The 26,188-nt window shown below is 51.3% G+C and overlaps 3 protein-coding genes across 4 annotated transcripts; 2 read left to right on the forward strand and 1 right to left on the reverse strand.

The window, feature by feature from the left end:
• Positions 1-533: 533 nt before the first annotated feature.
• On the forward strand, positions 534-9,623 carry Esam (endothelial cell adhesion molecule). The gene is made up of 7 exons (XM_013009553.1): positions 534-713; positions 4,198-4,385; positions 5,546-5,750; positions 5,944-6,099; positions 7,401-7,523; positions 8,314-8,440; positions 8,730-9,623. Exons 1-7 carry the CDS (start codon positions 644-646, stop codon positions 9,043-9,045), a joined length of 1,185 nt encoding a protein of 394 aa, XP_012865007.1. The 5' UTR covers positions 534-643; the 3' UTR covers positions 9,046-9,623.
• Positions 9,624-10,684: 1,061 nt separating this feature from the next.
• Positions 10,685-15,374, forward strand: Vsig2 (V-set and immunoglobulin domain containing 2). Its single transcript, XM_013009467.1, has 7 exons — positions 10,685-10,748; positions 11,215-11,378; positions 11,740-11,947; positions 12,935-13,093; positions 14,115-14,234; positions 14,338-14,482; positions 15,175-15,374. The coding sequence occupies exons 1-7, from the start codon at positions 10,685-10,687 to the stop codon at positions 15,305-15,307; spliced, it is 993 nt and encodes a 330-aa protein (XP_012864921.1). The 3' UTR covers positions 15,308-15,374.
• An 830-nt stretch (positions 15,375-16,204) lies between these two features.
• On the reverse strand, positions 16,205-25,715 carry Nrgn (neurogranin (protein kinase C substrate, RC3)). Of its 2 annotated transcripts, XM_013009568.1 has the most exons (4): positions 25,543-25,715; positions 17,022-17,248; positions 16,847-16,864; positions 16,205-16,479 (listed from the first exon to the last, which is right to left on the reverse strand). In XM_013009568.1, the coding sequence occupies exons 1-2, from the start codon at positions 25,555-25,557 to the stop codon at positions 17,027-17,029; spliced, it is 237 nt and encodes a 78-aa protein (XP_012865022.1). In that variant the 5' UTR covers positions 25,558-25,715; the 3' UTR covers positions 16,205-16,479; positions 16,847-16,864; positions 17,022-17,026. The 2 variants fall into 2 exon arrangements, with proteins under 2 accessions (XP_012865022.1, XP_012865023.1); XM_013009569.1 differs by lacking the exon at positions 16,847-16,864.
• Between the last annotated feature and the right edge of the window lie 473 nt (positions 25,716-26,188).

Consider the following 26,188-nt stretch of genomic DNA (forward strand, 5'->3'; position numbering starts at 1 on the left):
CCGGCCGCGCACCCGCCCCTCCCGGCGCAGGGAAGTGGTGGATGGCAGCTGCAGACCGAGGCGCTTCCCGCCGCGCAGCGCTCTGCCCGGCCTTCCCAAGGCTGACCTGGTCGGAGCCCCATGCTCGGAGCAGGTTATTCGGGCCGAGCCCAGGGCGGGCTGGTTTGCTCTTCACAGTGTCAGGGGAGTGAGCGGCTGCTGGACTTCAGACTCTCCAGATTCCCTCCAGTCACCCCCTTCCTCCTTCCCGGGGGCAGTGTATGACGCACGAGTGTCCCTTCTTGCTCCCTGGGTCAGTTCGTGAGATGTCACGACTTATCCGACCCCTGCCCGAGGTCTGACAGCTGAGGCCACCGATCTCAGGGTCCAAGCGCTGGGAGCCCTCCCCTCCTCCCCCCCCCTCCTGCCACGGGTCCTGCCATCCCGCCCCGCCCCCCGGGCGGCGACCTCTCCACCCTCCCCATGCCCCGCCCCTGTCGCCGGCGGCCACCACCCCACCACCAGCACACAGCACACTTGAGCCAGAGCTGCCCTTGTCAGTGGCCAGGCTCCCGCGCACGGTCCAGTGGCCGTGCAGCTTGGCCCTTGTTGGGCAGTGTGCTCCAGGACTGTCGTCCCTGACCAGGTTGGGGCCAGGAAGACCATGATTCCTCTGTCTGGCCCCCCTAAAACCAACTTGTGGCGGGTTTTGTTCCTGGGATTGAGTACTGTCGGTGAGTCAAACCCGGGGCCAGGAAGGACTGGGCATGGAGGAGGGGGTGAACCTGACCCTGTAGGAGGACTTTGCACATGGATGAGGAACTTAATTGGGTGGGTGGGCCTACCCCTTGAGACTGGCTCTCCCCCATCGTTCCTCAGCCTAGGGTAGCGCGGGCTGGTGGGGATGGCCGATGCGGCAGCAACAGCCCGTAGTTTGGATGTGGGGTAGGGGGTGCGAGGGGATAAGGCCATCTTCATCTCCAGGCCAGACTGGGATACTTGGGATATGTGGTACCAGAACCATTTCCCTCTCCAACCCCCACTCAGCAGAGCTGGATGAGCTGATGTCTCCCTGAGACACCGACTAAAGAGCTTAAGGATTTACCTCCAGACCTCCCTCCCTCTTCCACCTCCCCTTCCCCCCAACTCAAGCCAATGTGAAACATTGGTCCCCAGCCTCGACATGGACGCCACCTACTTCACTGTCGATTTCCCAGCCCGGTTCCTGCGCTTGTCCCCTCCTGCTTCCTGCCCTGGAAATCCAGGGAGGTGCCCCCAAAGAATGACCATGAGGTCATGGACACAGGAAATGGAGGAAGGATTGGGATGCCTAGAGGAGCCGAGTGGTCACATCATACCCCCAGACTCATTGTACCCAGCCGGAACAGGGGAAGAGGAAGGAGTGGGAAAGAGTGGAGGGAGGAAGGGAAAACCCTAGAGCAAGTGCTTAAGCAGTCTGGAAGCATTGGGGCCATCTAACTTCAAGAGTAGCTGCGGGTGAGCCCATGTTATATCTTAGGGAGCAAGGACCTAGTAGGAGCAAGCTATTCCATTTGCTGCCTTCCAGACTGCTGCTGCTGCTGCTGCTTCTGCTCCTTGGGTCTCCATCAGGGTTTGGGGGCATCTGCTTTGACTCATTTCTCAGTTGGAGGATGCCAGAGCAGAGTTGGAAGGATGAAGAGTGAAAGTCATGGGCTGGGAAGGTGGCTCAGTGGTAGAGCGCTTGCCTTGCATGCATGAGGCCCTGGGTTCGATTCCTCAGCAGAAAAAAAAAGCCGGAAGTGGCTCTGTGGCTCAAGTGGTAGAGCGACTATCCTTGAGCTGAAGAGCTGAGGGACAGCGCCCAGCCCAGAGTTCAGGCCCCACGACCGGACCCCCCCCCCAAAAAAAAGTGAAAATCAGCTACCATGATGGGGACCTCTTAGCTCCTTTACCTAGAGTGGTCTACGTACCAGTCTATTCAGGGTATGAAGTGTTCATGTCCCCAGGCAAAGGAGTCTTCTGAGTATCTCCCAATCTCCCCAAAGTATACAGCTTCCTGCCCTGTAGACCTGATCCAGAACCCCTTGGCTTCAAGCTCTGCCTTTGCACCTGAAGCCTCAATGCCTTTTTCCCTCCTACATTTCCCCTAACTTTCCAATCCCCCTTCCTGCTGGGATACGGGGTCTCCAACAAGGGAGGAGAAGCTGCATTTGCTGTCGGGCACCCTCGGTATCATCTGCAGGTTGACTGCAACCCTTTTTCTAAACCAGTTTCGAACCTCAGTTTGGCACACTGAAGGTCAAGTTCCCACAGGCACCATGAGTGCTGCCCAGCTCCCACTGGCCTTGCATGGGTTAAAATGGGCTCTGGTCTGCTGGTGTGTGACCGGCACCCTGCAACTGCCTCTCTTGGTCCATGGGTTCCTCCACAGCTCAGTACTGCTGCCCCCAGGGCGTGAGAAGCCTGCTGGGGGAGTTTCTCAGAGAAAGAGGGGGACTAAAAATAGTAGCCCTGGGGAACACAGCGGGCCCATTTCCCTATCCTTTGGCCCTGTCCTGTTCCCTCACTCTGGTCCCTTGCTTCTGCTGCTCTGGGGTGTCCTTCCCTCAGACCCAACAACTCCCTGGAGAACCCAGACCAGTTTGAAAGACACTTAAACACAGGGGAGAGAGACTACAGGCCTCCCCCCTTCTGCTCTGGTTTCCTACTGAGGGTGTAAAACAGGCTGACTTGGTGTGTCCATTAGTATGTATGTATTTGAAATGCAGTTATAAACACAGGACCTGGGAGAGAGGATGGAAGCGGACCCCTCCCTGGTGACAGTTTTCCGGGAGGAAACAGATACTGGCCTGCCCAAAGGCTCCAGGTGTGACCAGCGTCCGTCTTGTGAGCCAGGTCTCCAGGGGGCTTTGAGCTCCTTGAGGCCCAGGGTTGTTTTCGCCATAGAGCCTCCGGTCCAGCGGCCCCCATTGTCTTCTTTCTTATCTTAGGGCACAAGTTTCCTGCCCTGCCCACAGGGACCGGCCAGGAAATGGGAAGGAGGGGTTGCTGGGGAAGGATAAGGAATAGGAATGGGGGGTTTCTGAAGCAGTGGCCGTGGTGTGCATCCTGGATCCCTGACCCTTAGAATAAATCTCAGCCCGGCTGTACAGGGGCTCAGAGCTGAGTGGCTCCGTGGCCTCGGCCCCGCGTCTGGGTCATTTCTCCCCTGCAGGAGGTGGCATCTCAAATATGCAGTTACCTGGCCACCAGGGTCCTCAGGCTTGGTCAGGTACTAGCCCAAAGGATTTAGTACTGCTCCTTTGCCCCTTCGAAGGATAAACAAGACAGCAAATTGAACTCATTGAAACTAACACCCCAGACCTCCCCTGCTCTAGAACAACCTGGCACCTGTCAGACTCTCAATGCTGCCTGTAATTCTGTGCAACCTAACAGATCCCAAGCGCCCTGACCCCAAAAGGGCTCTCTAGAGCTTTCTGTTTCTTAGTCAACAGATGGAGAGAGGGTAGCTGGGCTGCTAGGATCTCTCCTGCTACAAGTGGTTCAGAAGGAGCCAAGGGGCCGAATGGGTATCTGGGCTGCTTCATAAGCTGCCTCTGTCAGGTGGAGAACACCAGATGGAGTCCTGGTGGTGAGGTTGGCCACTCTTCCTTGCCTCTAGCCCAAGAAAGATTAGGGGAGCAAGTGTACTACATAGATCAAGAGTAGTAGACCTTGAGGTGACTCATGCTGGTAATCCCAGCTCCTCAGAAAGAAGGCTGAGCTCTGAAGAGCATTGTTTGTAGCTAGTTCCGGGCAGGAAAGACATTGAGACTGTGTCTCCAATTAACCACCAAAAAGTTGGAAGTGCAGTTGTGGCTCAAGTGGTAGAGTTGATAGCCTTGAGGAAATAAAAAAAAAAAAGCCTCAGGGACAGCAGCCAGGCTCTGAGTTCAAGTCCCAGGACAGGCATGCGTGTGTGCGTGTGTGCTCATGCGCGCACGCACACATGCACACACACAATAGATCTGCCCTTGCTCCCAAGATCTTCCTCTCCTCGTTGGAAATCTGCTCCCTACCCAATCTTGGTGCAAAGGATCAATGCCGTGGGATGTGAATAAACATGTAGGAATGTGTCTCCATGGCTACTGTCCTCTCTCATTGCAGAACCTTCGTGGGTCTCATGAGGTAGGTTCTCAGCTGAACAGGAAGCCCGCCTTCTGTCCTTCGTACTCACTTTCCTCCCTTTGTCTCCAGTGTCCCCATCTCAGGCCCAGTTTGAGCTGCATGTGCCCACCGGCCTCACCAAGTTGCAGGCGGTAGAAGGGACAGAAGTGGTGTTCCCAGTCTGGTACACTATGCCCGGGGAGATGCCTGATATCCAGCCATGGGAGGTGCCCTTCGTGATCTGGTTCCAGGAACAAAAAGGGAAAAATTCAGACCAGGTGAGGGAGAAAGCTTCCAGCCAGTGAGTGGCAAGCAGAGGTCCTCAGCTGGGGATGGAGGGAAGGGCTGTGGACCGGAGGAGGGGTGATCAAGGGCTGGGGATTTGGGAAGGAGTTTCAGGGAACACCAAGTGTCCATGGTGTATTTATTCTTATCTTGCAGACTTCCCCAGAGATTTCTTTCCCCACCCTAGTTTCCCCTAGAAATCTAACAATCAAAGCACCACAAAAGCAGACCTTTGCTTGCTATGGTGGAAGTGGATGCTGGGGCCATCCGTGGTGAAAAAGGAAAGGCTTAAGGCAAAAAAAGAAAATAAAAGCTGAGCTGTTTCTGTGTTAACATTCTCCATACTCCTCCCACCCACCCAACACTGGAGCTTTCCCAACGGGAGCCATACCTCCACTTCTGGCTTTTTACTGGTTCATTAGAGATGAGAATCTCCCAGACTTTGCTGCACCAGCTGACTTTGAACATTGATTCTCAGATACTCAGCCTCCTGAGTAGCTAGGATTTACAAGCATGAACCACCAGCACCTGGCCATTCTCTGTGCTTTGGGTAGTACCAAGTACAGGCCACTTCGATTCCTAAAGGCACCTCTATACCCAGAGGCAAAGGGAGGCTCCAATAACCTCCTGCCTTTCCATGACACACGAGGCCATCACTTGAAGAAATTCCTCCCAAAGGTCCTGGAAAACAAGTTCAAGGAAGTCATTTGATGTTGAACTTCATGTTTATTTGTTAGCTTTTTAAAGGTATTTTACCTTCATTAACTTAAAGGTACAACATAACCCCCCCCCACCTTCCATTTATATAAGTTTCCAGGTTTACAGAGCCTGGATCACCTCTGCAGTCTAAATTTCTTTCATATATATTCCCTGTTACATTATCTTCCCTTCTCCTATTATGGCACCCTCCTAAACACACAGTGCAGCTTTTGAGAGGAAACCACAGCTGCTCAGTCTATAGGACCTGGTACAATGAGCGTGGGGCTGGGGCTGAACGGGAGCTAGTTCAGGTCAGAAGGGTGGGGGCAGATGAGGAGCCAAGTAAAGGCCAGTTTGGGGGAAGGTAACTGGCTAAGCCAGCAGGGACAGGGCATCACAGAATAATAACAGGAGGTGTCCTGTGTGTGCCTCCTGTGTGTACCCTTCCCCTCAGCTGTTGTCATATATCAATGGGATTTTGTCAACCACAACATGGCGGGCATCTCTGGTTTACAACATGCCTTCCCGGAATGTGTCCCTGCTCCTGCAAGCCCTCCAAGAGAAAGACTCTGGCTCCTACCGCTGTTCTGTGAATGTACAAGACAGTCATGGCACCAACTGGGGCAACAGCGTCAAAACCATAGAGCTCAATGTGCTGGGTGAGTGAGAAGCAACCACTTCCCCGCTCCCCATACAACCACAGCAGGTCAGAAGGTCCCCATGCTTCTCTCCCAAGGGAGCTGAGTGTAATTCTTGCTGGTGGGACACGGCGCAGCAGAAGGGTTCTGAGGGGAGGAGAGAGAACCCGGGGCCCCACTGGGTGTGGGTTTTAACTTCTCAACCATTTCTTAGTTCCTCCAGCTCCTCCATCTTGCCATCTTCTGGGGGTACCCCGGGTGGGGTCCAATGTGACCCTGAGCTGCCATTCCCCAAGGAGTAAACCTCTAGCAGAATACCAGTGGGAGCGGCTACCCCCATCCTCCAAGATTTTCTACCCACCAGTTTTAGGTGAGAGAATGTCTGCCGGTAGCTGTGTGGGGAAGGGGAAAGGGAAGAGGTACTGGAGGGACTGGGTGACAAGGGAGGGCATCCATGGGAAAGACTCAGGAGGAGGAGGATGTGGGGAGCAGGGTGAAAATTAGGCTCCAGTAGATTACAATGGCATAACTTCTTTGAACAGCTAACTTACAATTTAACAAGATGAATTATCAGGACATTGAAACATGTTTCCTCCAAGCTGGAGGTGAATTGGGGGGAGGGGCAGATGAATAGAGAGAGGAAGGATGGGAGAATACAGTCTTACCACTCAGAGTGAAAATGGAGCCAGGTAGCTTGAAGGATGAGTAGGGTTGGGTGGAGGAAGAGGAGGAGAATGCTGGGAGGAGAATGCTTTAATCAAGATGCATTATATTCATAAACTGATCTCTTTAATTGAAACTCTTTTATACAACTACTTAAAATATTTTGGGGAGAGGCGGGGAGGGGGGAGGAGAAGGGAGTCATGGGGCTTGAACTCAGGGCCTGGGCTAGGTCCCTGAGCTTTTTGTTGTTGTTGTTGTTCAAAGCTAGCACTCTACCACGTTGAGCCACAGCTCCACTTCCAGTTTTGTTGTGGTTAATTGGAGATTAGAGTCTCACAAACACCTATCTGAGCTGTTTTCTAACCATAATATTCAGATCTCAGCCTCCTGAGTAGTTAGGATTACAGGTGTGAGCCACCAGTGCCAGGTGAAAAAAAATTTTTTTAATGGGAAAAAAAAGGTGGCTCACACCTATAATCCTAACTACTCAGAAGGCTGAGATCTGAAGATAGCAGTTCAAAGCTAGCCTGGGCAGGAAAATCCATGAGTCCCTCATCTTCCATAAACTACTCAGAAAAAGCTGTAAGTGACACTGTGGCTCAAGTGGTAAAGTTCTACCCTTGAGCACAGAGAATCTCAAAGACAGAGCCCAGGCCCTGAGTTGAAGCCCCAGGACCAACAAAAAAAGAAAGAAAGGAAGGATGGAAGAAAAAATTATGCTCAGTTTTGTGCATATAGGTTCCTTACTTATAAGGATTGGACAGGTATACAGGTTTATGTTAAGGTATCAGTTGGGAGCAGTAAGGAGTGGAAATGGAGGTAATGGGCTAACAGGTTGCAGTTGGGAACAGAGCCCTGCACGCTAGCTGTAATGCATTTTTCCCTGCATCAGAAGACAGCTAATTGGCAACTCCCAGATCAAAGAGGATATTGCAGAGTCAGGACAGGGTTGTTTTTCTCACCTGGGGAAGAAGGTCTCTGAGGTGATAACTAAATTTGTGTCCACAGATCCTGTGCGTGGGTCTTTAACCCTCACCAACCTTTCTAGTGCCATGTCTGGAGTCTATGTCTGCAAAGTCCAGAATATAGTGGGAAGTGCCCAGTGCAATGTAACTCTGGAAGTGAGCACAGGTCAGTGAGGGGTAAGTGTGGTTAAGGAGAAGTGTGGTCAATGGTGAGGGTGGTTTGCAGATGGAGGGTTGGAAGCCTAACTGTTGACATCTCTCTTTATATCAAGGGAGGGAGCTTGCCTTGGTCAAAGGTTTATAACGTTTGGTCAGTGGCCTCTTTCTGCTTGACCACCTTCCATCTCCCTTCTTTTTTTAAATTAAAAAAAATTATGCCAGTCCTAGGGCTTGAACTCAGGGCCTGAGTGCTGTCTCTTAGCACTCTACCACTTGAGCCACAGTTTCACTTCTGGCTTTTTTTGGTGGATAATTGAAGGTAAAAGTTTCATGGATGTTCCTGGCTTCAAACCATGTTCCTCAGATCTCAGCCTCCTAAGGTAACTAGGATTATAGACATGAACCATCAGTGTCTGGTCCATCTCTCTTCTTTTCTTTCTTCTTTGTCAGTCATGGGGCTTGAGTTTAGAGCCTGGTCACTGTCCCAGAGCTCTTTTGCTCAAGGCTAGCATTCTACCACTTTGAGCCATAGCACCACTTCCAGTTTTCTGGTGGTTCATTGGAGATAAGAGTTTCATGGACTTTCCTGCCCAGACTGGCTTTGAACTATGGTCCTCAGATCTCAGCCTTCTGATTAGCTAGGATTATAGACATGAGACATAGGATTGTAGACATTGTCTGGCCCATCTCCCTTCTTAACAGTGTTAAAAAGAGACTATTATGTGGTCATGGGGTACTGAAACTGTAAAGGGTAGGGTCCATCTGGGGATTCCTGTCTGACGTGAAGCTATTTCCAGAGTCTAGGGCCGCAGTAATTGCTGGAGCAGTTGTGGGTACCCTGGTTGGATTGGTGCTGCTGGTTGGGCTAGTCCTCTTGTACCAACGCCGGGAAAAGGCTCCAGAGGAACTGGCCAATGATATCAAGTAAGTGTTCCTGATCTCTCCTAACTTCCTGACAGAATCTGGGAATTCAGCTCCCACCTAATGGAAGGGTGAGTAGTTAGTAAAACATCATTTCTCTAGGGAGTTATAAAGGAAGGGGAGAGGGCTTGGAAGAGGGGAGGGAGAGAGAGAGAGAGAGAGAGAGCCATTAAAAGAGAGAAATTCTGTGTGTGTGTATATGTAGAGAGAGAGAGAGAGAGAGACGTAGATCATGTAGAAAACCCTCTTCTTCCTTCTGCTTCTGACCTCTTATTATTTCCTTGATAACCAGGGAGGACGCCACTGCTCCCCGAACCCTGCCCTGGACCAAGGGCTCAGACACACTCTCCAAGAATGGAACTCTTTCCTCTGTCACCTCAGCACGCGCCTTCCAGCCACCCCAGGGCCCTCCTAGGCCCAGTGTATTGACCCCCACGCCCAGTCTCTCTAGCCAGGCCCTGTCCTCACCAAAACATCCCAGAACAAAAGAGGCCCCCCCTCAGCCAGTATCCCTGACCCCTGGGAGAGTTTCCTCCTCTTCCCTGAGCCATATGGGTGCTGTACCTGTGATGGTGCCTGCCCAGAATCAGGCTGGGTCTCTAGTGTGACAACTCAGGCAATCATTGGGCAAATGATCTGGTGTCTCTCCTTGTATCCTGTAGCACAGAAGCCTGGGTTGGGGAGGATAGCCACATTCCAGGCTTCCAGTCCTCTGCCCTCACCATGCTTGACTGTGAGACAGCTGGGTCTCAGTAAGCCCAAATGTCCAGGAGGTCAAAGGAAAAGAAGAGGAGAACCTGGGGAAGAGGAGAACCTCCCCCCTCCCTCCCTCCCTCTGTTTGTCTCTATGAAGCCAGCTGAATGCTGAGGAGACTGGCTACCCTCTAAGGGCTGTGGAGATTTCCAGTCAGTGAGTCCACAGGCCCCCAGCATCTGTACCATGTTCTTACCTAATGCTGTCCTTTGTTGCCACTCCAGCTCTTAAACTGACCTGTTGAACTGAAACCTCGTTGTACAACTATTTAAAGATCTTTTTTTTTTATTGGAAAAAAAAGAGATAAACATCTCCTGCTTGCTTGGTTGAGTGTTGTTGGGGCACAGGTTAGGGAAGACATTGTAAAAACGAACTTGAATTGTGATTTTTGTTTTGCAGATTTCAATAAAGATACAATGCATTTGTATAAAATAAGTATGAAGTTTGCCTTTTCTAACTGAAAATTCTGAGAAATCGAGCTTCAGGCATTTAGAAAATAGATCCTACCAGGCTGTGTACCCAGGAGTCTTTGTACAGAGCCTTCCACCTTTCTGGCTTAGCAGAGCCCTTTTTTTTTAGTCATCTTTTTACTTTATTTTTTTTTGGGGGGGTGGGGAAGTACTGGAATTTGAGCTCAGAGTCTCATGCTAGACAGCTGCTCTACCACTTGAGTCATGCCCTGAGCCCTAGAAAGGTCATCCGCTGTCCTGTGAAAGGAGAAACACCAAGACCCAGACATGAATGAGTTCTTAATCCAGTCTGAGAAGCAAAGATGGATGAACTAGCTGGAGCCTTGCTGCTGGAGCCTTGAGGTTTCGCGTTAGGATGGTCATGTACCCCCATGGCTTCCTGCTCTCTAGGGGAACCTCACTTAGGCTTTGTCTAACACCATATCCTTAACAAACACACCCTCTTGTTGACTGAGGGAGAGCTGGGCATAGGAGGTCTGAATTCCCTCAGGCCCTTTCCTGCCAAGAGTGGAGTTTTCCTGGCCATAGAATAGAGTGACTCTGAGAGCAGGGAGATGGATGGAGACTCTTACCTTCACCAAGTGGTGAATCAGAGGGGCTTGGAAGGAAGACAAATCTCTGGAGGAACCAGAACTGGGGCTGTCTTGAGCCTCCCAAAGAGCTGAAGTCATTTGGCAACTGTCTAATCATCAGAAGCCTCCTCTTCCTCCGCAGACCCTTGCCCTGCGAGTGGCTGTTCTGAGCCCTCCACTTCACTGTGCCACTTAATGCCCGGAGCCCTTTCCACAGCCTGACTGCTTCAGAAATTGGGGGGAAGAGGGAAGAAGGAGGAAGCAGGGTTCGAGTGATCCCAGAATGGGGCCTGGCGGAGGGAGGAGCTGGCCTGTGGTTGCTGGCCTCTCCCCTTGTTTGCTCTCAGATAGCCAGTTTCTCTCCTACCCAGCACTGCCAGCCCCTGCCCTTCCCATACCCACACAACCAGACACCCCGACAGACACCAGGACCAACACAGCAAGGGCAGTTATGGCCTGGTTCCCTGGGGGGCCTTCCCTTGGCTGGACCCTGCTGGCCTTCTCGTGCCTAAGTGGTGAGGAGGGGCTGGGCGGGGCCAGAGCCAAGGGACAGGGGCACTGGGCTCGTCTGGGCCTGCTCAGTCCTTGTGGGTTGGGCTGAGGCTGCCTAGGAGTCCAGGAGGCTCAGGGAGGGAGGGGGTAGGGTGGCTGAAGGCCTGGAGGGCAGAGGTGGGAAGCCAGAGCAGGCTAAGAGTTTGGACTCTCAGGCTGCCCACCAGGGTGTGTTTTTTTGTTTTTCCTTGTCCTGCCAACAAACCCTCATACCTGCTCCAGTCTTAGCCCTTTTACCCACAAAAACCTGACTGGGCTGTAAGTCCCTCCCTCCCGGAAACATCAGGTTTCGGGAAGACAGGGATGGCTGGGAGGGATTTGTGCTGAGCCCAGGGAGTTTCTGTAGATATCCCAGCATGGATATCCCAGTTTGGACTGGACCCTCAAGATCAGTGGGATGGGGGTCCCACCTTCCCTTTGCATCCACAGCCCGAGGGCTAGCTGTGGAGGTGACCGTACCAGCCGAACAGCTGAGTGTGCCCGTGGGCAAGACGGCAGAGCTGCGCTGCAGCTATAGCACGTCGGTGGGAGACAACTTCGCTCTGGAGTGGAGCTTTGTGCAGCCTGGGAAGCCCGTCTCTGCATCTCAACCCGTGAGCTGAGGGCCACTGTGCCCAGTGGGCTTGGGGTAGGGACAGGGAACTCACCCAGGATGGGGTGTGGTTGTCTCTTGCTGGACCTTCTCAGGGCTACCATCTTTGTGGATCCTGGATCTTTCTTCTCCCATTGTTTCCAGATCCAGCAACCCCTAGTGTCTACACAATCACTGTAGCAGTGACTAAACTCACTGCCCCTGGGGGTGGTATACTGATTGGGTACTACCTTGTCCCCATTAGGCTACAGATACAGAATGTCATCTCCCTGACTGGCAGCAAGGGGCCTTATACCCACTTCTGTGTGGAAGGACCATGGTTGAAAAGGGGACGCATGTGTTTGTCTTCTTCCCCTTCTCAGATCCTCTACTTCACCAATGGCAATCTGTATCCCACTGGTTCTAAGGCGAAGAGGGCTAGCTTGCTCCAGAATCCCCCCACAGGAGGAGTGGCCACCCTGAAACTGACTGATGTCCATCCCTCTGATACTGGAACTTACCTCTGCCATGTTAACAACCCCCCAGATTTCTACACCAATGGGTTGGGGTTAATCAACCTTACTGTGTTAGGTAAGACAAACTGGAGACTCCCCCTGCCCACCACACCACCACTTATGTACCCTGAAAATGTGCACCAGCCCCAGAAAAGTCTCCTTGTATTTGGATTTACAGCCCAAGCACACAACTGTGGTTTAAGGGGGAAAAATAATACCTACTTCCCAAGAATTCTTAGATGGTCAGACTCCATTCTTCGCACTGTCTGCTCCCTTAGGACCTAATAGCAAAAGATCTGAGAGAAGAGAGAAAGCTCTTCTCATATATGGGGATCTGAGTCATAGCCCCACCAGTACAGAGCCTCCTGTTGGTATCTTGGATTTGGATTCCAGCCCTCACAATGTAAGTTGGCAGAGAAAGGAAGTCATAAAAGGAACAAAAGTTTCTGTGTATGTGTGTCAGTACTAGAGCTTGAACTCAGGGTGCTGTCCCTTAGTTTTTTCACTCTAATATAGTTCTCTATCCTCAAGCCACAGCTCCACTTCTGTCTTTTTGGTGATTCTTGCCTGGACTGGACTTCAAAGTTCGATCCTCAGATCTCAGCCTCCTGGGTTGCTAGGATTACAGGCGCAAGCCATAGATACCTAGCTTTTTCACAGGACCGTTTAGTGTCCAGAGCTTCCATCTCACCTTACACCAGAGCCTACTCAGGAGTAAGCAGCTGGAAGAAACTATTAAAGCAACAAGGAATGTGATTTCGGAAACGAGAAAGACCTAGGATGGGATGTCTGCTATGTTCAAATATCTGAAGGGCAGTCATGTGGAAGAGAAAGTTCATTTCTCTTTGTGGGCTCAGAGGATGGAACCAATGGGTGGATATTATATTATCACAGATTTTGGCTCAGCATGAGGAAGATTTTTTTTTTCTAACCATCAGAATTTCCAATGGTGGAAATCACTTCCTGGCAATGCAGTTGTGAGTGAAGAGAAGAGGACCACTATTTGGCAGGCTTAATGAAGCAGGAAACAGAGCACTTCACTATAATTTTTTTTCTTTTGCAGTACCTCCCAATCGCCCCTTATGTAGTCAGAGTGGAACAACTTCAGTGGGAGGCTCTGCCGCTCTGCGATGTAGTTCTTCTGAAGGAGCTCCCAGGCCAGTGTACAACTGGGTGCGTCTAGGATCTTCTCCTACCCCTTCTCCTGGCAGTATGGTTCAAGGTAAGGGGCCAAGGCATCAGGAAGAGGATAGACTGGAGACCTGAGCAGATCTGTTCTCTGAACACCATACACTCACATTCTCATGGCTAGGGATGGGAGACCAACTACCATACCCTTCCCTGGCCTCTTCCTTGTATTGTTCCCTTCCTGTCTGTCTTCCTGTGGCTGGGTTCTTAGGAGAATTACTCAAGCTAAATATCCTCTTGGTTTTCTGGTAGGAAATAGTCTTATGTGTCTAGAGATTTCTTAAATGAATCACTTCCAAACTGCCTAGAGAGGAAACTGAGGCAGAGTTTCCTGGGACCAACTTGAATACAAAAAAAACCTATCAGTCCAGGCCCCTCCTCCCAGGTTATTTCTTGCTGAGTGTTTTGCCTTCTAAAGCAAAACAAAGAATTTATAGAGGCTCAGATAGGTATGTGTGGTGGGGGCAGGGGGAGGACGCGTGCATGCGGATTTGACTCCAAGCCTCATGTTCTTGTTTGGCTTTCTCACCCAAGGTTGGAGCTCTATCACTTGAACCACACTTCTACTTCCAGATTTTTGCTGATTAACTGAAAATAAGGGTCTTACTGACTTTTCTGCCTGGTTGGTTTGGATCTGCAGGCCTCAGATCTCTGCCTCCTAAGTAGTGAGGATCAGGGGCGTGAGCCATCATCAGTGCTTGGCTTTTCAGAGAAGAATGTCGCATTCTGATCTTTTATCCCCTAACCAGAAACCTGCCCTCCGCCAGAAAGCATCCTCCTCCATCACTTTCACATGTGTGCGCTTCCCTCTCCCTTGACAAGGCAGCAACGTGGGGTAGAAAGAGCATAGAAATGGCCATAGCTTTGGAATCCCACTCCAGCTCATCTCCCACAAATGACTTACTTTTTGAGTCAGCTTCTCCATCAGTTAATGGGGTTAGTCCCTCTCTGGCGGAATTGGTGTAAGGATAAAATGGAGTGTGCCATCACCACAGTAAGTGTTCACTGTGAGTTGCATGCATGAATGCACCACACCCCTTCTCTCCATCTTGCAGATGAGGTATCTGGTCAGCTCATCCTCACCAATCTCTCACTGACTTCCTCTGGCATCTACCGCTGTGTGGCTACGAACCAGATGGGCAGTGCATCCTGTGAGCTGACCCTCTCTGTGACTGGTAAAGAATGCTGGGCAAAGGCTTGGCTTGGGGAGGCTTTTCAAAATGCTCAGGATGAGCCAACAGAGTTCTGCAGCTCTGAGGGGTTCCTATGTCTCCTTAGGCTCCTCCGAAGGCCGAGTGGCTGGGACTCTGATTGGGGTGCTCCTGGGTGTGCTTCTGCTATCAGTTGCTGCATTCTGCCTGATCAGGATCCAGAAAGAGAGGAAGACCAAGGCCAAGGAGACATATGGGGGTAGTGACCTGAGGTGAGTAGGGTTAGGGGTGACGGAGAGAGGGATGAAAAGGCTTCTACTGAACATAGGCTCCTCCTGCCCTCAAAACCTGACATGGTTAAAGGTATTTAGGAGCAGGGAGTGGTGCCCAGCACTGGCATTTGGTGGCAGCAGCAATGGCAATATAACCTTTTTAATTTCATGGATGGAAGAGTGATCTCACAGCTGAGGTGCATATGGCTGAGTTTGCTGGATCTCCTTGACTTTCCTCATGCTTAAAAAACATTTTGTTTTCCCATGCTCACATACATACATGCCACTTGGAAGTAGTTGTGGGAGGTGAATACCCAGAATTGGATTTGTCCTGATCATTTAAGCTTAGGTTTTCTGTGTGGGGCAATCAGGAAAGGAGGCCAAAGCCACCTCTGTCATCTGCTTAAGTTGCAAGTTGTACAGTCCAAGAATAGGGACCAGAGCAACATTTTCGTGTGACTTACAAGATGTAAGTCACCAAGAATTTGCAAAACATTGCGATTCTGGCTGCTTTCTATTTCTTCTGGAGCAAAATTGTGTGTGTGTTTGTGTGTGTGTGTTGGGGGCAGATAGAGTCTGGAATCTTCTTCAAAGTTCTACAGATGATTCTTATGGCAATAAAATTCAAGTCACTGGGCTAGACTGCCCTCTGAAGGGTGCGTCTAGCCTAAGAACATGCTTGTTTCCTTCAGAGAAGATGCTGTGGCTCCTGGGATGTCTGAGCAAGCTTCTGTGAAGGCGGATTCTAGCAAAGGCCTCCTGGAGAGGTCCCCATCTGCTAGCACGGCGACAACCACCAAGTCCAAGCTCTCTATGGTTGTATGACCCCTCCTCGTGATCGCTGAGGGCTTAAAATAAGGGAGGGAATCTCAATAATGAAAGCCTTTGGGTACCATATCGCCTCCTTACTGCCGGTATAGCCAGGTCCTCTAGGCTGTCCAAAGAGCATTACCAATAAGGAACAGGCTTACAGTTCCCCAAGACGATGCTGTAAGCAGGAAGTCTGATTGGATCAAAAGGGTAAGGGGCTCAACCTAAGTCCCTTTCCCCTGTTCCCACCCCTCCACCCGCCACATTTTGGTCAGATTTGCTCTAGCCCCAAGTGGTGGCCTTGTGCACCCCGCCCCTCCCCGCTCCAGCACCCTCGGAACACTTGGACATTCCTCTTTATTGTTCACATTCCATCCCAGCACGGTCACATGCACACGCGGAGATTAAAAACCTTCCGGCCACAGCCCCGGGAGCCCGGCGGGGAGGCGGGGCCGGCAGGGACAGGGGCGGGGCCGCGGAAGATCCCTCCTACCGAGCCTCCGGGCGCGCTCGGCGTTTGCATAAACAGGAGAGTTGGACAGGCTGCTCTCGGGGTGCTCCGGTGAGAAAGAAGGGCGGGGGGGGGATGACAGGCAAAGGTGTGTGACGGGGCTGTCCTTTCCGGTCAGGACCAGGACGGGGGCATCTGATCCCACGACACACCCCTAGCTTCCCTCTTTCCTAGCCCCAGATCTAGCCTAGGAGGGGGCGCCCCCTAGGGCTGCGCACAGAAGGAAAGGACCGGTCGGTTTTCAAAGTGAGTGTACTTGGGTGGCGCGAAGGGCGCCCTCCGCAGGGCGCGCGGGGAAGCGCACCGGGGCTGCGGAGGCTGAGCTGCATGCTGGCTGCGGCGAGTGGCGGGAAGGGGGGGGGGGAAGAGGTGGGCGAGAAGCCAAAGAGGACAGTGGGGGGGGGAGCGTGGGGTTTAAGGGCTGGGGGTGGGCGGGGAGGGAGGGCGAATGAGGACCAACGCGAGACTGGAGATCGAACTCAAAGGGCACAGACGTAGCGACTCCATGACGAAGCCTGCCTGGGGAGGGGAGTCTCGGGGCGCAGAGTTGGGGAGGGGGGTGAGGGGGGCTCCTGAAGCTGGCAGGTGGGTGGGGAGGGGTGGGAGGGGGATCACAAACACGGTAGGAAAGTCTCGTCACTGCGAAGGGGTCGCGGCATCCATCTCTCCTGGGGAACTACGGAGAGAGAAGGTCTGAGAACGTCACCTCCCCAACCTCGCTTCTTTTCCCCGGCCAGGGAGTCACGGGGAGGGGGTGTCACGGGGAAGGTGTGGGGGGGCTGGTCACCCAGAAACCCGCTCCCCCCCCGCCCCGATCCCAAGTCACTGAGCTGAAATGAGCCCCGCGGCCAGTTGGTGAGTCACCGCGGCGTGAGCGGGGCGCAGCCGGGCCTGGGTGAGCGCGCGTCGGGGTCGGTCCCGGTGTGGACGGGGCGGGGAACGCGCAGGGGCGGGGGGGGGCGAGGGGATCCCGCCTCTTCTCCCACCCAGTCCTCACTCATTAGCAACCCCCCCACCCCCGCGCCGCCCAGTGTATTAGTTACCTTGGGAAATGTTCAGTTCTTCGGTCCGACGTGGCGGCGCAGAGGGAGGTGGAGAAACAGGTGAGCTCTCCGAGGGCGCCGCCCCCCCACCGCCCTGCCCGGAGCTCGCTCGCTCCCTCCCTCCCTCCCTCCCGGCCCAAGCCCAGGCTTCCTCTGGACCCCGCACCCGCCTTACCTGGCCTAGTCTCCGCTGGGGCCGCCGCCCGTGCCTCCCCGGGCGCCCCCAGCTCCGCCTGGGCCCCCCGGGCCTGGTCCCTTCCGGCCACACTCTCCGCTCTTTATCTTCTTCCGTGCCATGTGGCCCCGGAAACTCGCCTGGATTTTGGCTGCAGCCGCGTTGGCACCGGGGTCGTCCAGGGGGATGTCTAGAATGTCGTCATCCGGCTTGGAGCAGGCGCTCTCCTGCGGATGGGGCAGGAGGGTTTTGGGTAGGGGACCCCAAAGAGGTGGTAGTAAGGGAAGGACTAGAGTTGTGCGGGATGAGAGGAGGCCAACGGTGGTGGAAGGCACAGTGGGTGAGAGATGCAAGTGTGTGTGTGTGTGTGTGTGTGTGTGTTCAACTCAAGAAAGAATTTGCCAACAGCCATGTTAGGGGAGGACAACAGAGTTGAGTGGAGTGGGCACCCCTGGATGTGCCACCAGCGAAGAAGGGACCCTACCATGGTGAAGGCGCACCCCACTCATCAGGACTGCGGTTCCTGAGTAGAACTTCGGCTTCTGAGCTCACACCTGTCACTATGGAGACATGAGACCACTGCCCAGCGCCCTTCTCCGTCCCCAGGATCCAGGCCCTGAGACTGGCTTCCCATTGACTCCACTCTCCATTTCCCACTCTTCAAGTTGCATTCAAACAAACCCAGAAGAGAGGCGATAGTGGGGAAAGAAACAGAGAAAAGGGTCACTTCAGAAAGACAAGGAAAAGATGAGCAGGGGCAAGGAGGCTTTTAGGGTCTCATGCTCTTGCTTAGATTTAAAAAAAAATTATTTTATTTTATTGTCACTCTGAGGCTTGAACTCAGCTTCTGGGGGCCATCCCTGAGCTTTTCTGCTCGACTAATGCTGTCCACTTTGAGCCACAACTCCACTTCTGGTTTGCCGGTGGAGATAATGAGTCTCACTTCCTGACCAGGCTGCTTTTGAACTGTGATCCTCGGATCTTAGCTCCTGAATAGCTAGGATTACAGGCATGAACCACCAGCACCTGGCTTACTTAGTTGTTTTTTTTTTTTTTTGCTCAATGCTGGCACCATTTGAATCACAGCACCATGACCCCAGCCTTTTTGCTGGTAAATTGGAAATGAGAGTCTTACAGACTTTTCTGCCTTGGCTACTCAGGTTCATCAGTAGCTTGGATTACAGACAAGAGCCATTGACCCAGGGCTTTTCTTTATCTGTTCACAGAAAGGAATTAGGGCAACAGTTACCATTAATCATTTAACCATGTTCCAGGTAATAACAGTGTTTTGCAGGTGTTTAGTCCGTAACCTTAAAGCTATGACTTATCTTCTAGTCCTTTCAATCTGAGTTTACAATGATAAAACCAATCATTAGAATAGCCTCATTCCAATAGTGATCTGTGGATAGAGGAGTCCAACCTTTGCTTATCAGAGTCCAGAGTCTATTTTTAGCTCCCACTCAACAGGATACACAAATGAAGCCTTGGCAGTGAACCAAGGCTCGGCTACTTGCAATAGTGGTGAGATCCTTTGCCAGTTATCCATTCTTTTCCTATCTTCGCTCCTTCATCTGAAAAATGAGGATAACATCCACCTCAGTGTGTTATGGGATGAATATACAGCATGGCGTGCATAAAGTGTCTGGCATCTAGCAGATCAATAAACAGTAGACATATTGTGATGGTTTTATATCATAATAATACTAAATTGATCCAAAACAATTCTTTCTGTGAGCCAAATCAGTCATATAATAACCGTTTTTACACAGTTCAACCTAATAATGCAATCATGTGCCACATAATGGCATTTTGGTCACTGATCGTTTGATGGTATTCCTGTATAGTTATACCATGACAGTGACATCATAGCCATGTTAGTTGGCTATGCATGTAAGCACATGATTTTTTTTCTTTTTGTGCTGGTATTAGGGCTTAACCTCAGAGCCTTGTGCTCTTGCTTAGCTTTTCTTGATCAAGGTTGGTGCTCTTCTCCTTGAGAAGAGCTTCTGGCTTTTTGCTAGTTAATTGGAGGTGGGAATCTCTTGAATTTTTCTCCCTGGGCTAGCTTCCAATCTTGATCCTCAGATCTCAGCCTACTGCCTAACTGGGATTATAGGCATATGCTGCCGGTGCCCAGCTATAAGTGTACTTTGAAGATCTCACAACTATGAAATTGCCTAACAATACATTTGTCAGGACATATCTCCATCATTAAAGGAATATATGACTGTAGTCAGACAATAATCAGACTCATTTCTTTGCCCCAAAGTAGCATAGTTTCCTCACTCTCTCTCCCTTTCTTTCTCCCTTCCTCCCTCCCTTCCTCTTTTTCTTTTCTGCCTTCCTCTCCTCTTTTGTGCTATGTATGAACCCAGGTCTTGCACATGCTAGGCAAGCACTCATTGCTGTAGTTCTACAGCAATGGTTTTTTGAGACCTGGTCCTACTACATAGCCCAGACTAACCTAAAGCTCACTTTGTAGGCTAGGCTGGCCTTAAACTCAAGGTCCTCCAATCTCTGCCTCTTGAGTGCTGGAATTAGAGGTATGTAGATCTATGTTTGGCTCCCAAGTAGAGTTCTTTACTGAGAATTAGATCTAGCTAAGAGTAGTAAGGATTAGAGAATTGATGCTATGGATTTTAAAGGATAGGCTTTGAAATAGAGAATCAGCCGCTGAGTCCTTTGTGGTTTAGCATCCAATACAGCACCAGTGTGGAATGGGATGGAGCTGATTACTATGAAATTAGGAGCCAGATCTCCTTTGATCTGGCATTCTAGCGTCTGTGAACTCACCCTGTTTTCTTGCCTGACGATGGCCATTGTTTTCACCATCTTCTATTTCTCAGCCATGAGATGTCCAATGTCTCACAGTGATCACAACTCAGTTCTACTTCTGCCCTCTTCTGGCCATCATCTCTCCAGTTCTCAAATGTAGCAGGGTAGGAGTGAGGTATCCTATTCCTGTCATATTTGCCCTAGGAGCACAGGTTGGTTCCAGATGCCTAAGCTCATGTGTACCAATGGCTTCCACTCAGCCAACAGACTTCACTTCCTGGGCTTTGGCATTTTTCAGTTTGTGCTTGCAATGGTTGGGCAGGCCAGGAAGCTTCAGTACCAGCACACGCACACACACACACACACACACTGCCCACAATGGATTTTTTTTCCCCCTGTGCCGATACTAAGGCTTGAACTCAGAGCTTCTTGCTCTTGTTCGGCTTACTTGTTCACCACTGGTACACTATACTGTACCACACTTCCAGTCTGGCATTTTGCTGATGAATTAGAGATGGAGTCTAGTGGACTTTTCTGCTCAGGCTAGCTTTGAACCTTGATATTCTAGGTCATTAGCCTCCTGAATAGCTAGATTATAGGACTGAGCCACCAGCACCCTGCTCAACAATTCATTTAAATATAGCTACAAAGCCTCTCTTCTACACCTTTATTTTACACACACACACACACACACACACACAGAAGCTGGCATGGTCTGGAGAAGTAAGTCTAAAACGCGTTTTCCCTCCTGGTCCTAGAGCTCTCCCTAACATCTTATTATTTTTTTTTTTTTGGTTTTTTGGTCGGTCGTGGGGCTTGAACTCTGGGCCTGGGCGCTGTCCCTCAGCTCTTCAGCTCAAGGCGAGCGCTCTATCACTTGAGCTACAGCGCCACTTCCGGTTTTCTGGTGGTTTATTGGAGATAGGGCTGGCTTTGAACTGTGATCTTCAGATCTCAGCCTCCTGAGTAGCTAGGATTACAGGTGTGAGCCACCGGCGCCCGGCCCTAACATCTTATTCTTCACATAAACTGGGAAACAACTCCTCTGGGTTTCCAGCTTCTCAGAGTTCAAGTCTGTCTTGGGATGTTTCCAGGGAACAGTGGGCCCTCTTCTGAGAAGAGGGCAACAGCTATTAAACAAAGCAATTCACCATCCACCTCGCCTCACCATCCGCCTTGGTAGCTGTGGAGGCACGGGGCGGTGGCCCAGAGGAAGGGGCATCTTTCTCCATCCATGCGAAGAGCTGACCTGCTGTTGCCACCCACCCCAGCTGCAACTGGAATCCAAACATGGAACAGATAAAGCTATCTCCCCACCCCACCCCACGATAGGCTGCTTCTCCCGGGTGAGTTCTCAGGACAAGGCTGGCCTGGTGGCCTGCTCACAGGCAGAACTGGAGGGAGAGTTAAAGGGAACTGGGAAGGGGCTCACTGCTCCCTGAGCCTGGGCTGGTGCCTTCCAAAGCCAATCCTGATGGTGAGTGTTAAGAGATCTCTGTGTGAACTGGGGGCATCTAGGAGAAGCAGGAGGGGAGGCGGAGGCAAGGGCACTGGTGAGCAAAGCTGGACAGGAGGCTTCTAGTCAGATGAGCACTTCACTTTGCTTTTCAAAGTCTCACTTGCGCCACAACCAGAGCTTGGCTGAGAGGAATCCAGTCTCCTTCAGCTCCCAAACTGTAACAGCTTTAAGAATCGTCCCTGGGAAACTGGGGGAAAGTGAAGGAAGGGGTGACGTTGTCCATAAAGAAATGTAATCAGGGGCTGGGAAGGTGGCTCAGTGGTAGAGCGCTTGCCTTGCATGCCTGAGGCTCTGGGTTCGATTCCTCAGCACCACATAAGCAAAAAGAAAAAAGCCGGAAGTGGCGCTGTGGCTCAAGTGGTAGAGCGCTAGCCTTGAGCTGAAGAGCTGAGGGACAGGGCCCAGGCCCAGAGTTCAGGCCCCACGACCGGACCCCCCAAAAAAAAGAAAAATGAAATCATTACCTGACTTATGAAATGGTAACTCCTTGATACAATGGTAATAACAATAACATTCATTAATTAATAATAACAAAACAAGTTAATAATCACAACAAAAAAGAATTCTCCCTGCCTGCTGGGCCCTGTGCTAAGAAATGTGCACATTTTGCCTTATTGAATCCCTATTGTAGAAGTCAAGAAACAGCCTCAGAGATGTTTCGTAGCTGTCTCATGGATGCACAGCTGACATGCAAGTGATCTTCCTTAGCTATGCCATTAATCATACCCACAGAGCAGGCAATTTTTCTTTGTGGTCAGTGGGACCAAGTCAACTAGACTAAGCAAACAGAGTAGAATTTTTTTTTAAAAAGCTTCATCTTAAATGAACACACAAATGGCATCTATGTCTCTATGTAAATCAGCAACTCGAACATTTCGGAGCAATAGCTCTCTCTAAAAAGAAACAACTTGCTTAAAAAATCTGTTTTCTTCTTACATGCTTCTAAATTCCCTTTGCAAAGGGAAATAAAGGACTAAGGCAGGACTAGATTCTTCCCAACCACCAGGTGAGGCTGGCATGGAGAAGAATCCCAGAATGAAAGAGGCATGCTGTTCTTGCCACATGTCCCAGATCTGTCCTCATGCTAAGCGGAGCCTAGTCCTCTACAGAATGGTGCAGCCCTGGCCCTCCCCAGCCCTTCTCCCCTTTTTCTGGCCCCTGGTATAGTCTGAGAATGGTGCTCTCCTTTGCCTAACCCTTTGGCCCTGAAAACCTAGGACATGAAAAACTAAGTCTCTGGTTCAAGGTCCATTAGTGGTGGAGCCACAGGACCCTGGGATCACTGAGATACTATGGCTTTTGTTTGGTGGTTGGTCTAGTGCCAATACTGGGGCTTGAACTTAGGGTCTGGATGCTGTCTTTTAGCTTTTTCATTCAAGGCTGGTGCTCTACTACTTGAGCCCTCGCTCTACCTCTGCCTTCTTTGTGGCTGATTGGAGATAAGAGTCTCCAGGGCTTTCCTGCCTTGGCTGGTATTGAACCATGATCCTCAGATTTCAGCCTTCTAAGTAGCTCTGACTATAGGAATGAGCCATCAACTCATGGCTTATTGCCTGTTTGCCTCCTCTGTACTTTTTGGGTGAGCAGCCTCCTTTTTGAGATGTCTACCGGTGCCACTGTTATCAACCCCCATCACCTATTATCTGTCTATCTATCTATCTATCTTTCTATCTCTCTAGTACCAATGGATTCCTAGTTACTCACACATACCCCACATTCTACCCTCATTACTACAAACACCAGAGGAGACAAGTTCTATTCCTTTACTGATTTCTTGGGTTCCTTGCTCATTCCCTTCTTCTCACTGACCACACCTGCTTCCCCTTCCTCAGCCTACCTTATCTTAGTCCTTCCTGCTCAGCAACCTCTCCATCCCTCAGAATGAACCATCCACCCATTTGTTTTCTTTATTTGATAAACTATATTGAGTGAAAGGGACTCCATTTCAATAGGGTCTGGAAATTCCCATTTGTCCTTTAACAATCAACACTTATTTTCTGGGTTGGGGGTTTATCTCAGTGGTGGAGGGTGTATTTACCCCAGGCTAAATTTATTCCCAGCATTAAAAACTAATTATATACAAAATAAATGCAGAATCCTGGAGAATAACAAGCGTTCTTCAGCAAAGCAACCGCATTGACTGGCATGTTTCTTTTTTATACCTTCTGTAGTCTTTATGTTTACTATTATGAGCATATTACTTTTACAATGATGAAGAACGATATATTTAGAGCTATACATACAGCTTTTTTGAACCAGACAAGGCTGTGCTTTGAATCCTACCTCCGCACCTGGGAGTTCTGCCTCCTTGGGAAAATCACTGCATGTCAGTTTGCTTGTCTGTGAAATGATATGAACCTTACAGTTGTTGTGATGATTAATACTAAGTGCTAGGTTCACAGCCAACATTTGCAGATTGGCAGTTATTGCTGATGCCGACATGGTTAAAATGGCAGCACCTCTGACTCGCCCCTCCATTCTGTTTCTGGACATCAGGAAGTCTCATGTCTTCCAGAATAGTACTCTCCTCGTTTTTTCTTTTTCTTTTTTTCTTCTGGTCGTGAGGCTTGAACTCTGGGCCTGGGCGCTGTCCCCCAGCTCTTCAGCTCAAGGCTAGCACTCTATGACTTGAGCCACAGCGCCACTTCTGGCTTTTTTCTGCTTATGTGGTGCTGAGGAATTGAACCCAGGGCCTCGTGCACACAAGGTAAGCATTCTACCACTGAGCCACCTTCCCAGCATTTAAACTTTTTTTTTTGGTAACATCAGAAGGTGATTGTGGTGGGTATGGAAACATCAAAGTCAGTACCCTCTTGTATCTTTTTTTTGTTGTTGTTTTGGTGTTTTAGGGCTTGAACTCAGGGCTTGGACAGTGTCCTTTAGCTTTTTCCACTCAAGGTTTGGTGCTCTACCACTTGAGTCACAGCTCCACTTTTGGCCTTTTGGTGGTTAATTGGAGATAAGAGTCTCACAGACTTTCCTGCCTAGGTTGGCTCAGAACTACAATCCTCAGATCTCAACCTTCTGAATAGCTAGGATTATAGACGTGAGCTACCACCACCTGGTGACCTCTTGTATCTTTCGGTGAATGACTGAACATGAGTCTTTCTTCATATGTAGAGGTTAAAAGTGAACACATTTTGTGTATGAACACATTTTGATCATGCTCGCGCGAGTGCGTGCGTGTGTGTGTGATCACTGTATTCCTCTAAGTGAGCCAGAGGCCAGGTTCTTGGCCAAGCACTCTCATTTCGAATCCTCTTCCCCCCTCCACCCCCCCCCCCAGCCATCTATTTCGTTCGGAGTTAGACCCTTGAAGTATTCAGCTTTCCGTGTGGGCGCTGACAAATCGCACACACTTCCTTCTCTCGCCAGCAGGGCTTCTCTATAGGTCACTTCACCCAGCCCTACAATAAGAGCCCGAAGGCGGGGAGGGCAGAACCAACTCCTCCCCAAGCTGTCCCACATCCCCCCCCCATAAACCCCAACATAAATCCTTGATCTCCGCCAACGTTGCCCATGAGCTTAGATTAGACGATCCATCATCCCAGGGCCATCCTGTCCGCCCACCGACGGCGGGCGGCCGCAGTGCAAGAGGCAATGGTGGTGGGGAACAAAATCCAAGGTCTGGTCCCCCAGGCCACGTACTGGCTGCGTCTCCCTGCGTGGGGGGGAAGTTCCTCCGGTGATCTAACCTGCAGCTTCCCGGCAGCCAAGCCCTGCCCAGCCACCGGTCCAACCTCGCTTGCCTGGCCGGATGGGCGCTCGCACGCCCCCGCCAGCCGGGGAGCGTTTTCAAGTCAGGCGGGCGCCTTTCCACCAGCCTCACCCACGTCCCGAGCTCTCCCTTCCTGCCCTGCGTGAGGTCTTCCGCACCCACCCACCCAGGACTTCGCTGAGTGCCGGTCCCCGAGTCTGTCTGTCTGTCTGCCTGCCTCTCCTCCTTTGGGGGTGATGGCGATCGAAAACCAGGGTCTGACGCATCTACGTACATCCCCATCCCTATAAACCCTCGAACTTCCAATCCTCCTGCTTGGGCTTCCCGAGTGCTGGTATTACAGGCGTGCGTCACCCTCCCGGCTAAGCAACTTGATTCTCTCCACCCCCCCTCCATCTTCTCCTCCGGTGTTGGGGATGCAACCCGGGGGCTCAAGCACCCTGGGGCCGGGGCTCTCCATCGAGTGAGCTCTACCTCCAGCATCCCCATCCCCAGGCTTGCTAACTTACGGTGCAGCAGTCCATGCTGGTGTAGCGGGTCCTGGGCTGGGGTGGAGCCTGGCGCAGGGCGGGGGTGGGTCTGTGCGATGCTGGGTGGCCGCCCAGGGGCTGTCGGGCGCCCACCGACCCGCGCAGAACCAGCGCAGAACCAGCCGCTCTTCCCTCGCGTCCTGTCTCCCGCGCTCCGCTCTCCTCCAGAATGTAACCTGAGCCCCGCGGCCGGGCAGCCAATCAGGAGACAGCTTCCGCAGGGTGGGTGGGGAGAGCTGGCTGGAGGACCACGCCCTCCCTCTCCTGCTCCCTCCGCCTCGCTCCCCCCCCCGCCCCAACCCCTCCGCCTACCAGCTTCCATCCATTCCTCCTACACACCCCGTCCTCCCAAATTCAATCCTCTTGTTTGCGAAGAGGCAGACTGCCAGGCAGATGCATACCAGAGTAGGCAGAAGGAGCCCCCCACCGCCCCGCATCCAGGGCGCAAGCATACTCACATCTGGGTACAGTAGATAGAAAGCCAGACATCCTCAGCCCCCCCCCCCACTCCATACTTCCACAACCTAGCTAGAGTCCAAGTATGGCTCCTTCTAACTTCCCTCCCTCAGTCTGCAATGAAAGTCTCCGGAAGACGTGTGGCAAAGAAGAAATCCCCCCCCCCCAG

Source organism: Dipodomys ordii, unplaced genomic scaffold, assembly GCF_000151885.1.
Source record: "Dipodomys ordii isolate 6190 unplaced genomic scaffold, Dord_2.0 Scaffold10, whole genome shotgun sequence".
Taxonomy (NCBI): domain Eukaryota; kingdom Metazoa; phylum Chordata; class Mammalia; order Rodentia; family Heteromyidae; genus Dipodomys; species Dipodomys ordii.